The sequence below is a fragment of the Protopterus annectens genome, chromosome 2.part2, assembly GCF_019279795.1.
Source record: "Protopterus annectens isolate FY-2018-M chromosome 2.part2, PAN1.0, whole genome shotgun sequence".
Classification (NCBI taxonomy): domain Eukaryota; kingdom Metazoa; phylum Chordata; order Ceratodontiformes; family Protopteridae; genus Protopterus; species Protopterus annectens.
The window spans coordinates 685,500,266-685,515,944 of NC_056730.1; the positions used below are offsets into that span (position 1 = coordinate 685,500,266).

At 37.3% G+C, this 15,679-nt stretch overlaps 1 protein-coding gene across 3 annotated transcripts in view; it reads right to left on the reverse strand.

Annotated features, from left to right (window-relative positions):
• Positions 1-12,744: 12,744 nt before the first annotated feature.
• SLC4A11 (solute carrier family 4 member 11) overlaps positions 12,745-15,679 on the reverse strand; it is a 1,277,001-nt gene continuing 1,274,066 nt past the window's right edge. For all 3 annotated transcript variants that reach the window (XM_044064085.1, XM_044064086.1, XM_044064087.1), the window contains exon 20: positions 12,745-13,492. In XM_044064085.1, coding sequence (XP_043920020.1) covers positions 13,429-13,492 — 64 coding nt within the window. In that variant the 3' untranslated portion in view covers positions 12,745-13,428. The remainder of the gene's footprint in view (positions 13,493-15,679) is intronic.

Sequence of the window (15,679 nt, forward strand, 5' to 3'; positions counted from 1 at the left end):
TGGTTTAAATGATTACAGAGCACTCTGCTTTACCTTTTCTAATGTGTGAACCAGTTTTGGTACTGATGCAGATTGAGGGGCCATCACTGGACCACCATTGATTTATGGAAAATTAATTATGTGTCTTCCAAAAGACAGTGCATGGACAAGCTTCAGAATGTCTGCTGGGGAACAGAAGATCATATGCCCAATGTTTTTCTCAGAACCTGATTAAGTCCTCCCAGTTACCTTCAAAGTTGACACCACCTACCTGTTCTTCATAAAAAGAAGGGAGTCACTTTCCCCATTACCTTCCATGTAGGGGGAAGGTTTACACATGCATGATATTGAGATTCCCTTAAAATAGATATGGAGACTACTTATTGGAAAACAATAGTCCCTTTCCTTAAATTTTCTGTTAAGGTAAGACTCTTTAGGAAAAACTGTCAAACTAGATTTGTGAACAGAGGATAGCTATGATGTATTACAAGTTATAAAGTTCTCAAAAAATACAAATACTGCATTTGTTTTTTTCTTCCCAGATTACTTCATTCTAGACAGGCTGCTATACATATAGACCCTCTCATCCCAAACATACAGTGCATTATATGGACTCCATTGTGACTTAGAGGATCAATTCAAATATCTGATGCCATACCCAATGACTACTAGGTTCATAGGTTCATAGGTTCGTACTAGGCTATATGCCCTAGGGAATTTATAAGCCTAGCCAGAGTGTATGTGGCTTACACCACCCCTTAGGATGAGAATACTACGCCCTTTTAGGGTTTAGTTTACTATGCCTCTGTCTAGTAGTGACACAGAGATGACCCCCGGGGTAAACTTACGATCTCCCATCCACTCATTGAGATTTCTCTTGAATAGAGTCAGTGAGGGGCTCTGCCTAACATGGACTGGGATTCTGTTCCAGAGTGTAGGGAGCCTCTGGGTTATGAATCTGTCCCTCCAGCACGTTCTATTTATTTCTGTGTTGAGGTTTAAGTCACTTGTTCTCGTGGCTCTGATGGATTTGGATTTTCTGAGGTGGAGCATGTCCATTAATTCAGGATTGGACATGGCCTTGTACGTCAGGCACAGATCACCTCTGAGTAGGCGGTATGCGACTGAATAGAGCTGGAGTTTTTTCAGTCGGGCAGCATATGACATATGTTTAAGACCCTTTATCCTCTTGGTGAGGAACTTTTGGGGTCTTTCCAACTGCTGCAGGTGTCGGGTGAGATACATCCCAAATGGGGCATTGTACTCAATCATTGGCCTGATAAGAGAAGAGTACAGGGGCACAATGACCTCTCTTGATCTAGATGTGAAACCCTTCATGATAAGGTTTGCAATATAGAAGGTCTTCCTAACCACATTGGCAATGTGAGTGTCAAATGAGAGGTTACTGTCAACCTGGGTCCCTAGGTCCCTGATTACCTCTTCCGTACTTAATGGATTACCGCCTATGTGGTAATTTGTCGGTACCTTGTTTTTCCCAAAGGGTATGACTATACATTTCTTGGCGTTCAGCTTAAGGCCATGGCTCTGGCACCAATTATCCATTTCTATGAGGCCTCTCTGAAGGATGTTTGTGTCCGCTGGAGTATCAATTATGGCGCCCAGTTTGCAGTCATCTGCGAACTTTGTCAGCCACAATCCTCCTATGTTTGCCTGTACCTTGTAAAAATAAATGCCGAATAAGAGGGGTCCCAGGACTGAGCCCTGTGGGACACCGCTTGTGACTGGCTTAGAGTCTGACATAGCTCCAGCAACTCTGACCCTGTGGGTTCTGTCCTTGAGCCAGTTTGCAACCCATCTTGTGACATATGGGTTTACATTTAAGCTGGTGAGTTTGTCTATGATGCCCGAGTGGGGTATTGTGTCAAAGGCTTTTGCAATGTCAAGGTAGGCTGTGTGAACTGCCTTGCCCTCATCAATGGCCTTAGTGACTGTTTCAAAAAAGTCGACCAAGTTCAAAAGGCAGGATCTGCCCTTGACAAAGCCAAATTGGGTAGGATCCAATGTCTGTAGGTCCCCAATGTCTTTGTTTATGAGTTCCATAATGATCCTCTCCATAGCTTTGCAGACCTGGCTCGTCAAGCTTATGGGGCGGTAATTTCCAGGGTCTGTAGAAGCACCGCCTTTGTGAAGTGGGACTAGAGAATAAGTCTGCATTAACTGACACACTCTCTCATGACAAAAAAAAAAATCAAATGATGAGCAAATTTAGCTGGAAACATACACCTCTTCTATCAACAGCCTACGTTACATGGATCGATATCAAAGCTATACTTTAGAATGAGTTAAAGGCACAGTATAGCTATTTCCTCATTTAGACACTGACAATAAGTTGCTGTAGCTGGTTGCCCTGTTGGCATGACAGGCTGATTACAGAGTGCCTTTACAGAGTGGTATATCTGGGTATTTGTACCACGTGTTCGAGTTTCTACGTGGGGAAGACTGAAAGAGAATTCAGGAGATGGATCTATGAACACTTATATGACATGGCTAAACAGAAAGAAACTAATGCTTTTTTTAAGCATTCAATTCTTTGCCCGGGTAGTATCATCAAATTCTTTGTTTTAGAACAAGTGGAACCGGATCTCAGGGGTGGTGACTGGGAATCCACCCTCGAGTACCGTGAGCTAGTATGGCAATTAAGGCTAGACGCAGGGAGACCACCTGGATTGAATGGGACTATCAGCATTAAACCCATAATAAAGCTTAGAAGGGCACGATTATAGTTAATCCATCCTAAGTAGTTTTGTTTTCCCATGTTTACAAACACTATGCCCTTCTTTCACTACCACTTGGCACTTGCGCATTTTATCAGAACACATGACTCAGGGTCCCAAGATTCACTAGTTTCCTTTTCCCTAACTTCCACGCTCTTTTTTTCTTTGGTTTGACAACCTGACACTTGGTCCTAGGGTGCCTTTTTTGATGTGAACTATGAAAAGGAACCAAGACTCCTATTACAAACCAAAATTAAATAAAATGTTCCCCTCATACTTCTAACAGAATTTTATCTCCCAGGTTCATCAAAACTTATGGATTTCCAATGTTTCCAATAGCAGTATTTTAAACTATTTTAATTTTGATTCTATTATATTTGAAACAGCGTTTTTAATGTTTTGTAATTATATATGCATAATCCAGCTGTAAAAAATATATATATATTTTTTAACAATATAAGTTTTTATCTCATGTTTTAATTAATGCAAAGCCCCTTTAAGGAATCTAACAACTGATTGACAACACTTGTTTTCAATTAATGTGTTACCCATGGTTATATAAAAAGGCTTGGCTTCAGCAAATGCTTTTGTACTCACTTGAAAAAGCTCAGGATTACCCTGAGCGAAAGCGCTTGTGTTTATTTCTTCTTGGACCTACTTGAATAAAGGATTTTCACATTCTACATCAGCTTTTGTTTTTTTGTTCCTGGTGGCTGTGGAGTCGTGTTACTTGGATTTCTGACATCTTTTTGGATCTTCATTATAGCTATTTCCTTATTTAGACACTGACAATAAGTTGCTGTAGCTGGTTGCCCTGTTGGCATGACAGGCTGATTACAGAGTGCCTTTAAGATGAATTAGATGTCTAACGTCTGCCTGTTACAAAAACTGTCACTGTGAAATGACATGCTTGGCTTGGGACTTAACCATTCCAAAGATACTGTGACTGAGATTCTGAATATCTTAATGGAGGACCAACATTAGGGTATTCTGTTTTGGATGTGCTAAATAAATGACAGAAGGAAAGAAAGACAAAGACATATGTTTCCTACTTTTAATTCTCAGTATTCCAGAAAAAATAATCGGTTTCCAAACTGTATAGAAAACAGTAAGGTATTTAGCAGCAAAAGGAGGATATAATTTGGTAATACAGAATGCTACATCAAACATTTAATTTCTTCCAGTTTAGTTCCAGATGGCTTCCATATTCCCATTCCTTCTCAATTGTCAACTTGCGATCCTATAATAGAAATATTTTCTCATTACACTGACTGGTAGCTGAGTACTTTGGAGAATTTAGTTCTGTATGTCATTTCTAAGGATCATTGCTTAGACTTTTTTTCACAAAAACGTATTCCATGATTCCACTGATCACACCTGCCAACAGGTCCATAAAGCCCTGAAGCACCCTGACATTTCTTTTTTTTAATTGGAAAAACTGCAGCTGCCAAGTCAACCAAAGGGCAAATCTTTGCATACTAATTCTGGAAACATCTTCCTTTAAAAGCAAGGATTCATGTATGACTACTCCCGGTGTGGATGATGCTAATTTGCACATTTCAGTGTGTTCTTATTAAAGGAAACTTCTAAGATTCCTTGTTGCACAGTCCCATTGCCGTTTATCAGCTCAATATTTTTACCTGCTTACAGTCACAGGAATATCCAGAGAGTGCCTAGTGATAAGATTGGAGTATTATTTAAATCACAAGGCCAATTACAAGGTAAAGATAGTATCTCAGACTAAAGACAACCACATAGCCATCTACAGCTATGTCTGAAACCTTAAAGGTAACACACAGCAGTGCACTGAACTGGTGGTAGATGACACCAACTTCAACAAGCAGAGTGACATAGAAAATCTGCTGGCTGACAAATTCAGTTGTAGCTTCATCTCCCACAACTCCCCACATATCCCCCCAATGTAAGCCCTACTACTATACTCCCCCAAAAAAACTATTAGCAAGGAGCAGGTTAGGGCAGCAACTTGAAAATTCACCTCTAGCCTGGCCCCTATGCTTCTGACAGACAGAATTTGACAGAAAATATTCCCTAACTAATATATATCCCCACTAAACTGCTAGCAACCATCTAACTAACACTCCCCTCCACACAGATGCTCGTGTTATATGGGGATACAATTGAATTGGGTTGTGTGGCTAGGCTTATAAAGGCCTTGGTGTCATTAGCCTAGTATATACCTATGACCCGATATTGAAAATTCAACATATTTAATGTGCTCACATCTCTAGATGATTGCTTTATCATAGCTCATTCTCTTACCTAAATGAACCAATGCCTGGCAGCTTTAATACAATTGCTGTTTTTTTCCAAAGGGTAACAGCAAACCTGGAAAAGCTTTTCAGAGCTGAGCCCAGCAAATGGAGTTCTTATGATCATTTTAAGAATCAGTTGCCAAGCCAATACCTTTTTTAGTTAAAACATGGAGTCTGTCAGCATTCTTGATGGACCTTCCAGCAGCAACAGTGGCATAATACCACAAGGTAATGGGGTTCATGTCCACATTCGTTCTTATACAATGCAATGCAAGAGTCCACATGTGTAAGGTACAACTGCTTCAAAATTCTTATGAATTAAAGGGAGAGACTCCTTAAAATTGGTCACACCAGTACTAGCTGTTATAAGATGGGGCTCTTGTCTGGGTACAGCCTAGTAACCTGTCTCAAGGAATATGTTTTCTTCCCTGAGACTTAATCCTAGTGTTTAACAACAAAAACAGTAAGACTAGACATGGAAGACTTTCTTGATGCCTGTAAGCAGTCAAATCTATTCACCTAAGAAAACTTTCTGCATCTTAGTTTGAAAGATGTAGTTTTGACTAAGATATAATTTATTTTGTATCAGAAGGTCTGAAAAATACTGATGAAAATGGCAGACATATTGTGGTCCAACAAGGAAAGATGCATGATCACCTAGTGTGCTGGCATGCAATAAACAAACACATGGGCACCGGATCACAAAGTTATTCTTTAGGCCATTTAAGTACCCCAGAAGCAGAATGTTAAGGCATACTCCATTATAATGTCCTTATAAGGGCAGCATATCTTTTTTATAAGATATATGTATATGGAAAACTCATGCGCCTGTTTGCTAAAAAGTAAGTGATTATTCTTTAAATTTTGTTTCCCTTCATCTTCAGCTCTGAAATAAAGACACATTTTTTTCTACCAGCACTCAAAACCTGCTTTATTCATTTCCAACATCCCAGTGATTCAGAAAGAAATTTTCAGGGCAAAGAGATAGAGAGGGAGACTTAACAAACAATCTTCATAGCTGTAGAGCTGTCATAACATTGTCAGAATTGGTTTTGCTGTAGCTGATAAGTTACCATATGAAGTGTCTTCTGTTTGCTAATTCAACAATAAGCATAAGCTATTCTTTCAAACATAAGACTCTCAACCATTAAAGCTGGGAATTTACACTTACATCTTAACAGACTGCAAGCAATTATAAAATGTATCTCTGGCATACTTTGCCAGAGATAACGTGCACAGTATCAGGGGAGTGAGGTAAAAAGCCTGTCTCACAGCAAGAATCCTATAATTCAAACTTTTGTTGTTATGGTGAGTCTACTGTGCTGTGTTTATCATAAAGATTACCGGTGCAGGAATTCATGCATCAATAATAGACAAGTCAGCAGTGTTCCCTCAGCCGTCATTAGTGGATGGACGGTATATATAACATGCCTTGAAAGGCAACCAGAGCAAATACTATTTTGTGCCTATATTGGAATTTCAGTATATACTGTCTGGAATGTATGTCATTCAAAGTAGCACTTTCTCAAATTCCATAACTTATACACACAGAAATGAATATATATATATATATATATATATATGACTCCATTTCATATCATCGAATTATCATTTCATCGAATTTCAAATCATTGAGACCAAATCGTTAAAAACTCATTTAATCGAAAACTCATATCATCGAATCTCAAATCATTGAAAACTATAAAGCAACTACAAATAACATTCCTCAAAGTTTTTACTACATTTATGCAGGGGGGGTAAGCCCCCCTGCACCTGCCATACACCCACCGTAAACAAATATACCAACTCCAAGGTCGCACTACAGTGGGGGAAAAATGTAATTTCCTAACCCCACTGTAGTGCGACCTTTGAGTTGGTATATTTCATTACAGGGGGGTGCATAAACGTAGCAAACAGTGTATGGGATGTTATTTATAGTTCCTTTTTAGTTTTTAATGATTTGAGATTCGATGATATGAGTTTTCCATGAAATGAGTTTTTGACGATTTGGTCTCGATGATTTGAAATTCGATGAAATGATAATTCGATGATATGAAGTGGAACCATATATATATATATATATATATATATATATATATATATATATATATATACATACATACATATATAGATATATATATATATATATATATACATACATACATACATATATATATATATATATATATATATATATATATATATATATATATATTTTTTTTTTTTTTTCTTTTTTAAATAATAATGCAATGGTAGTTGCTAACAATTGTATGTGTTCAGAAGGTTTATTAAGAAAGGGGTGCAGGTATGTGTTAATGGTGCATTGAACGCCATAGCAGTTCCTGACTTGATATGGAATGAAATAAAGATTTGTGGCTGACTTCTGAGTGCTGGCCATTTGTATTATGCATAGTTGCCTCAGGGGTGAAATATGCACTGAATTTGTTTGCTAGTATGCTTGTGATGTCTAGTGACTCTGAGTATGTGGTGCCATTTTGGATAAGTTCAGTGGTGAGCATTGTTTCTAAATTTTCTAATATAGCTAAAAAGGACTTGTAGTAATTATTATATCTATATTCATTAGGGAACTTAGTAGTCCTAATTGTATTTTCAGGTTCATAGTCAATTTTTTATGCTAGCCTTGATTTGAGAGTCTTTTGATCTGCTATAATTTTTAAGGATTTTTTTCTTCTTTACTATTGTAAAGTTCATTTATGTTGATGGAACACCAGCGTAACTTATTTTTAACTTTGCCACTATAGTTAGTTACGGTTAGGGCTGTCAGCCCTATACAATTATTTAAATTATTGTGCAAGGGTTTGTTTAAATGGAATAAGAAGAGGTAGAATGTTCTTACTACAATGGTTCCTGAGGCACTAATGTACCATGGTCAAGCAATGAGCATTACCATGTCAGAAAAAGACAGCTTTGAGTCTTGATAAATCTCCTTATAGTATTCCATTTCTGTCTTAAGATAGGCAGAAAAAAGTCAGTCCTCACAGAAACTCTGGTGACGCAGGGTGCTGCAGAAGACTATTTTTGTTTAGGACCACTTGTGGGAATCATTCTGCCTGTGAGTATACAAATCTGTCTTACAATAATTCAGGAAGTCACTCAGATTCTGAAAATGGAGCATAGCTTGCTTCATTACTAAATTCAGTGCCTGGGCTGAACTTGAAAATGGTCAAAAATGGTCCATGTAGCTGGTACACAAATATATACATAAACAAATAAAATATAGACACTGAATGGACTTGGGTTGAAAAAGGCAGTCATACATGTATGGGTAGTTAAAGAGATCCTTCACCTTAAGTTAGCAAATGGTGGGCATCCAGCATCAACAAACTTTACAATAAATGCAAAAAGTTACTGTCCAAGAAAACAAAGGCGAGAACCCAACAATGGAAAAGCACCCTCCTCAGTCTCAACAGGCAAATAAGACAACTTGTAAATCCTCTAATGGTTTCTTTGAAAAAAAACTTAGCAAGCACAGCCACAGATAACCACAAGGCATTTTACATCTATGTACATATTCTAAAATGTAGGACCCATGCATGTGCAGAACTAGTGACCAATGATATCCCACACACTGACACCACAGAAATAGCAAACCTACTAGTGGATAAGTTTGGCAAAACTTTCATTCCAATATCCCCTCCAAACCTATCACAAATCTTCCCCCAAACTTCCCCCCACCCCACATATCTGCCTTGTCTGAGGCAAAAAACACAGCCTCTATGGAACAAGGTGGCATCCCAGGCTGTCTTCTTAACAGACTAAAACATGAACTAGCATCACTATTAAGTACCCTTTTCAATCATAGTCTAACCACAGGCTTTATTCCTGTGGAATGGAGAACAGCAACAGTTATTCCCCTCCATAAAGATGGCCTAGCAACAGCCCTGGGTAATTACAGACTCATAAGCCTGACCAGCCTCATATGTAAGGCCATGGACCTTCATCGTGGACCTCATAAAAAAAGACATAGTCAACCTCCAAACCCTGGATCTTACCCAATTCAGCTTTGTCAAGGGCAGATCCTGCCTGTTAAATTTGGGATGGATTTTCAACACAATCCCACACTCAGGCAATGACAATAAACTTAGCAAACTTAATGTAAACCCCTTTGTTGTAAGATGGGTTGACAACTGGCTCACAAACCAGACACACATTATCAAAGTAGGTGACTCCACATCAACAAGCAGACCTGTTACCAGCTGGGTGCCACAGGGGTCAGTGCTGGCCCACCATTGTTTGGTATATAGTTCTCAGAAGTTCAGGTCAAAATTAAGTGGTTGTGGCTGACCAAGTTTGCAGACAACTGCAAACTGGGTACAATTATTGAATCCCCATTTTATGTCAGTATATTCCAGGAGTCTTGTGCAAACCAACGACTAGTGTCTTAGTCAGGTCTCAAACTTAATGCAAAGAAATACATCATCATTCCCTTTGGCACAAACAATGCCCCTTCACACTATCAAATCAACAACAATACCTTAAGTACCCATGAAGTGGTAAGGGACCTAGGATCACAAGTTGAATGCAACCTTAACTTCGACCACCATGTGTCTACCATAAGGAAGGCTTTCTACATAGCACACTTGATTAATTAAGGCATCGCCTCAAGAGCAAAAGAAGTTATAACCCCTTTATACTCGGCACTAATCCTGCCCATAATTTAGTATAATGCCTCCAGCACGTGCCATACACAGACTGATTAAAGTCCTTATCACTATACTCTTTGTATAAACTTCTTAGGGGAGACAGAGCAATCTCAGTCCTAAACCTAATGAACTTGCTGCATATCCCTAAGTCAAACGGGACTAGGGCTACCTGTTCCAGAGACCTAAATATGGCCTGTGACTTAAATAAGACATGGTGGTGGGACAGACTTATCTCCCAGCAACTGCCACCTCTTTGGAATAGGCTACCTATTCATGTGAAGCACAGCACCTCTATGACACTCTTCAAGAGGAACCTGGACGGATGGATGGGGCACCATCAATTCTTACTGGGAATAGTGCCTACAACCCTTCTAGACATGGGCAGGCATTACTAAATGCAATCTTGGGTATTAACTAACATTTCTATAGTATTACATCGGGATGAAACAGCTAGACGTGAAATGACCTCCGGGCCGATAGCCTAGTAATCTCCTATGATCCTAAGTTCTTATGATCCAAAAACTTGACTTGTGGATATGGTGACTATCATGGGCAGATTAAATTAAGACCAAAAGACACGGATGTGAAACAATAATGGGAAGCTTCTGTCCTGACTTAGACAATCTGTAAGTGAGTCATGTAGCAGGGAACATACCGGTAGAAATCATGCATGTCCAAAGTTTTCATCTAAGAACTGTCCGTTATGAGAGATAACAATATCTGTAGCATCAATATCTTGAATGTTTTCATTTTTATGTACTTTTGTTCTGGAACTTTGTGATTGTTCTCTTTTGGTTTATGTTCTTTGTAACTTAGAAAACACTAAATCATTTCTGTTTATTGTCATTACAGGAACTGGTTGTACTGTTTTTTTATTTATCCTTTGTTGACCAGATTAGCGCCAATCGGCTGGTGGCATCTTTTATTTGAGATCCAAGGTGGAATTTATATTACCAGGAGAAATTGGCCAGGGAATTTCCCTCCTCTTTTTTATTGGTGCTGTGGGATTTTTTTATATTCACCTGAGCTACCGAAAACTGAAATGGGACTTCAGTTAGATGTCTCATCTGATGGACAGCACACTCAGGAACCATGGGTGAGTAATGGTTGGGTATATTTTAACCGTGATTGTAAGATGTTTTTGCCAACAGTATTTCTTCCTTCAGTGCTGAGACACTTTGAGATTTTGTATCAGTTTTATAATACAGATATTTTTTTTTATTTTGAGTTACTGATGTGTAGTGGCATATTAAGGTTAGGTTCAATAGTGAACTTTAAATATATGAAGGAACTGACATACTTTATAGGTAAGTTATTGCAGGATAGGGGTGTAGAGTGAATGGACAATTTGTTTAACTTTTGGGTAATCCCAAAGAACATTTAAGTTTTTGTAGCATTGACATTGCATTGTTTATTATACAACCAAGGTTTTCAAGACTGCATTGGAGATGTTTTTATAATATTAATGTTAGCAGTAGTGTCACAAAAGATTGTCACTGACAAAAACATATGTTTTTTTGTCTTTGGCAAACTTGTGGTGGTTAATAAATATAAAAAGGCAATTATTTATTAGTGAGTTCATACTATAAATACTGTGCCTAATGCTACCAAAGAGAGAGGACTAAGAAAAGACAGGTGAACAATGAACAAATCAGGACAAATGTCCACATCAGACAATAAAGAAGTATACAGTGTAATTTGTTAACTGTGAATGCCCATTAGGGAGGTCCCATTTACTGTGGAGTTCTGCAGTGCTACAGAGAAAAAAGCTATAGAAAGACAAATAAAAACAAAGACAATAATTACAGCAATTAAGTAAGGACTTCAGCTACTGGCATAGCCATATATGCACAGACAAGTACAAGAGCATGTAAAAGCATAGATGCAATAAGAGATATATGAAAAAAAAACATAAATGATAGTCCTTTAATGGCAGGTAACTAGCTGCTTATCTATATTTACTATAGCAAGACTACAGAAACATGCAGATGTGCCATATAGAGATGTCAGACTGCTCAAATGATTAGGCTCTGGAACTGATGCCCACCTCCAGCTGATACCCATTAATTTATAATTTCTCTAGCAGTTGTCCTTGGGATGAACATATGTCTTTCTGTACATGGGTTCATGTGTTCCAATGGTGTAATAATCCTGCATCATGATTATCTCTATGGCAACAGGATAGAAATATGATTTATACATATGGTAGAAAGTAGAGGAAAACACATATCTTCAGAAGTTATCAAATTATCTATTAATCCATACAAGCATTATGAGAAAATCCACCTGTATAGCCCTAGTTTAGCCCTTGATTACTTGCAGATGTCACAGGCTGGAGCTGACTGACAGATAAAAGATGTATTTGCACTTGTTAAATACCCACTGAACAATGCTTCACAGTCTTGCTCAAAAGTGATAGCAAGGAGGCGTGTGACAGTGAAAGCAGGTAGAGATACTGGTTGCACTTTTGTAAGCAGTGAAGATATTTTCAGTGGTAAATGGAGCCGTCTGTGTACTGGTCAGTGTATATTACCTTCCTCACATATAGTCATGAACCACTGATAATGAATGTAAGAATGAGGTTAGAGGAATTAGTAGTAGAAATCAAGGCTTATAGAAGTCCTCTGAGCTTACTCTTTATGATAAGGTAAGGAACTCAGTGATCTGTGAGAATCGCAGGTTAAAGATATTGCTCATTGTGCTACAAAGAAGCCATGTGAGGAGGTTCAGAGGTTCAGGCACAGGAATAGCGCCTGTATAATTCCTTCTGCAGATGCTCCAGCCAAGATGCAATGAGAAGAAGCCATGAGTTATACCAAGACACATTGGGCAAATTACCTGGGAACATTTGGGATCCCCCAGGAAGAGACAGAATCTGTCATTTGGAAAAGGGAAGTTGGCATTCACTGGAAGAAGCAAGAGTAAAGTGATGGGAAATACTACAGTCCAGTCTCTTATCATTGTACCACACAAAACTCATTTCAAATATTTACTTTTCTACATGCATTTTCAGATCATCAAAGACTCTGAGGAATTTCAAATCGTAAAACAAAAAAAAAAAAAAGAAAAAAAATGCACAGAAGGAATAATAAATACATAAAATATTTTTATCTCAGGAAGCTGAAAAGGCAATTGCACTGAACAAGATAATCATCTCTGAATTTGGTAATGATAAAAGTCCAAGTCCAAATATATATATACATATATATTTTTAAAAGAAACAAAATATTCAAGGAATATAAAATAAAATTACAGCATGTAAGCACATTTTAATAAACTCTCAATCAAAACAAAATGTAAAGGCATGTTGCAATAGTTGTGCTTAAGATGCTAGATCTGAACGATAAAGTTCTACAGTCTGATAGGGCAGAAAACGCACAACAGTGTCCTTGTTTGTTATTTGGTCATATTGTCCATACAATATATTGACCAGCTCCAAAAGACAGCTCAGTTTTTTTTTTTTTTTGAAAATCAGATCAGTACTTTCCCTGTGGATAACCATTGCAAATGTCCCTTATTCAACAGGCCAGGTGCATACTCCTCCATTTTCAGAGTCACTTCAAGGGAAAATTATGCTGAAGATGTAAACACAACCACATCTGAAATCCTGCAGTCCTCTCTTCTTATTCACTCTCTTTTCTGAGTCATTTGGTATTTGCACATGTGGGAAAGGCAAATTGTGCTTTAATGTAAGGAAACAAAAATACTGTCAGATTGCACATACAAAATGCTGAAATCGCAGGAGCGCTTTCAGTGGTGCAGCAAACACCATCTGTTTCAGTGCTCTGCATCCATTGCGTCCAGGTACTTCTCTTCAATAATCCTGGGAAGCAAGTTATATCTGTAGCACAGAAAACAGTTTGTTAGTAACTGCTCTTCGCAATATGAAGTTTATTTCTTTGCATTTCAATTAAAATATTACACTACTAAAAGAAAATAAAAAAACAGCTTTATAATATTCTGTGCCTCATAATTCATTATTCTTGTGACACCATTTTATTTGTATTTTTTTTTTTTTTTGTTTTCCACTCACAGTGTTAGAAATGAAATTCCAAAATATTTTCTCAGTCACTTCCCACTTTTTGGCTTTGCACCAGCCATTTTAGCTTTATATTTCTTTAAGGATAATTCTTAAAACTTTTTAAAATGTTGATAGATTAATATATAGATAGATTGATAGATAGAATGATAGATTGATAGGTAGATGGATAGATAGATAGATCCGATTAAGTTTATATGATGAATATAAAACATCACTTAGCCGTGGAACAGAAAGTGAAGAATTCCTTAACTTGTATCACACAACGCAAAGGATATGTTTTTGCCATGATTTCTTGTACATAATTTTTTTTATCATTTTTATTGTTTTTTTATAATTTTTTTTTACTATGTATTTGAAGCTTTTCTCCCCGGGCCTCTGCTGAAAACGGTCACCTTATGTCCACTCGGATTAACCAGGTAAACAAATGGAAAATAAATAAAAATAAATAAAAACATAATAGGTTACTTGTTGCCCCAGGGTAGCAGGCTACCTGTTAATTTTTAACCAGGTATGTGAAACCTTTTTCAGCCATGACTATGGACAAGAGGTAAATATACTGCAATATGATACACAAATCATATGTAAATTATCACAGTGCCACAGTGATGGCTTATTTACTCAGTGGTATTATGATGCAATTGTTTCATACACCGATGGATGGCTAGTTATTTGATAACTGACTGTCTGAATACAAATGGTTAAAATAACTCTTGATCATATGTGCATGACTGAATTTAGGCACTGCTGAATTACTGTGTGAGACTGCTGTTTTCTGTTCTACTGAGTTTTTCATTTCTTATTTATTTATTTATTTGTTTTACATTTGTTAACTGGGTGAATGCATAGGTTTGAGGACCCTTTTTAGTCGTGTCCTGAGCCATTATGGTATTGAGTACACTGGATGCAATAACAAGACTTCTGAATGGCAAACAAAATCCTTACATAATACAAGCAGAGTTGTAAATTGTAGAACAAGATACACAATGAGACTTACATACAAAAAAAAAAATGGAGTCATAAACAATAAAAAGAATACAGTAGAGAATCCAGGATGATGATATATATCGACTGCCACTTACAAATCCCAAACAAAACGGCATCTTGTAGAGACAGTAAACCATAAAGCACTCACTGTACCACAACAACCGTGAATTTGGGAAACTAAGATTCTTTAAATTTCAGTTTTGAATAACTGCACCTTTGACATTCTAGTCTCGAGATACTAAAATTCGGCATTTTAGCATTTCAAGATTCAGAATTGGATCTATATATATATATATATATATATATATATATATATATATATATATATATATATATATATATATATATATACATACATATATATATATATATATATATATATACATACATATATATATATATATATATATATAAATATATATATATACATACATATATATATATATATATATATATATATATATATATATATATATGTATAGGTCTACCTGATAACACCGACACGCCAAAACACAGACAACGAAATAACCGACATGAAAAAAACCAACAAAAAAAGAAAGTTCAAAAACAAGAAACTTCACATGCCCGACAAACCAAAATCCCGACAATCAACAAAACAAATACCCTTCCCCGAAAAACACACACACAACATAAGCACACCAAAAACCTTATAAACCTACACTAAACCTTACATACACAACTATCTATGCACTAACCTTAACCCAAACCCTAACCCTAAGGTCCATCACTATCGCACACTTACCTTACCCGCACCCTAACCCTAACTCACTTAATCCGCCCCTAACCCTTAACTCTGTCACTATCGCACACTTACCTTACCCGCATCCTAACCCTAACTCACTTAATCTGCCCCTAACCCTCAAGTCCGTCACTATCGCACACTTACCTGACCTGCACCCTACCCTAACGTCTGTCACTATCATACACTTACCTTACCCACACCTTGACCCTAACGTCCGTCCCTATCGCACACTTACCTTA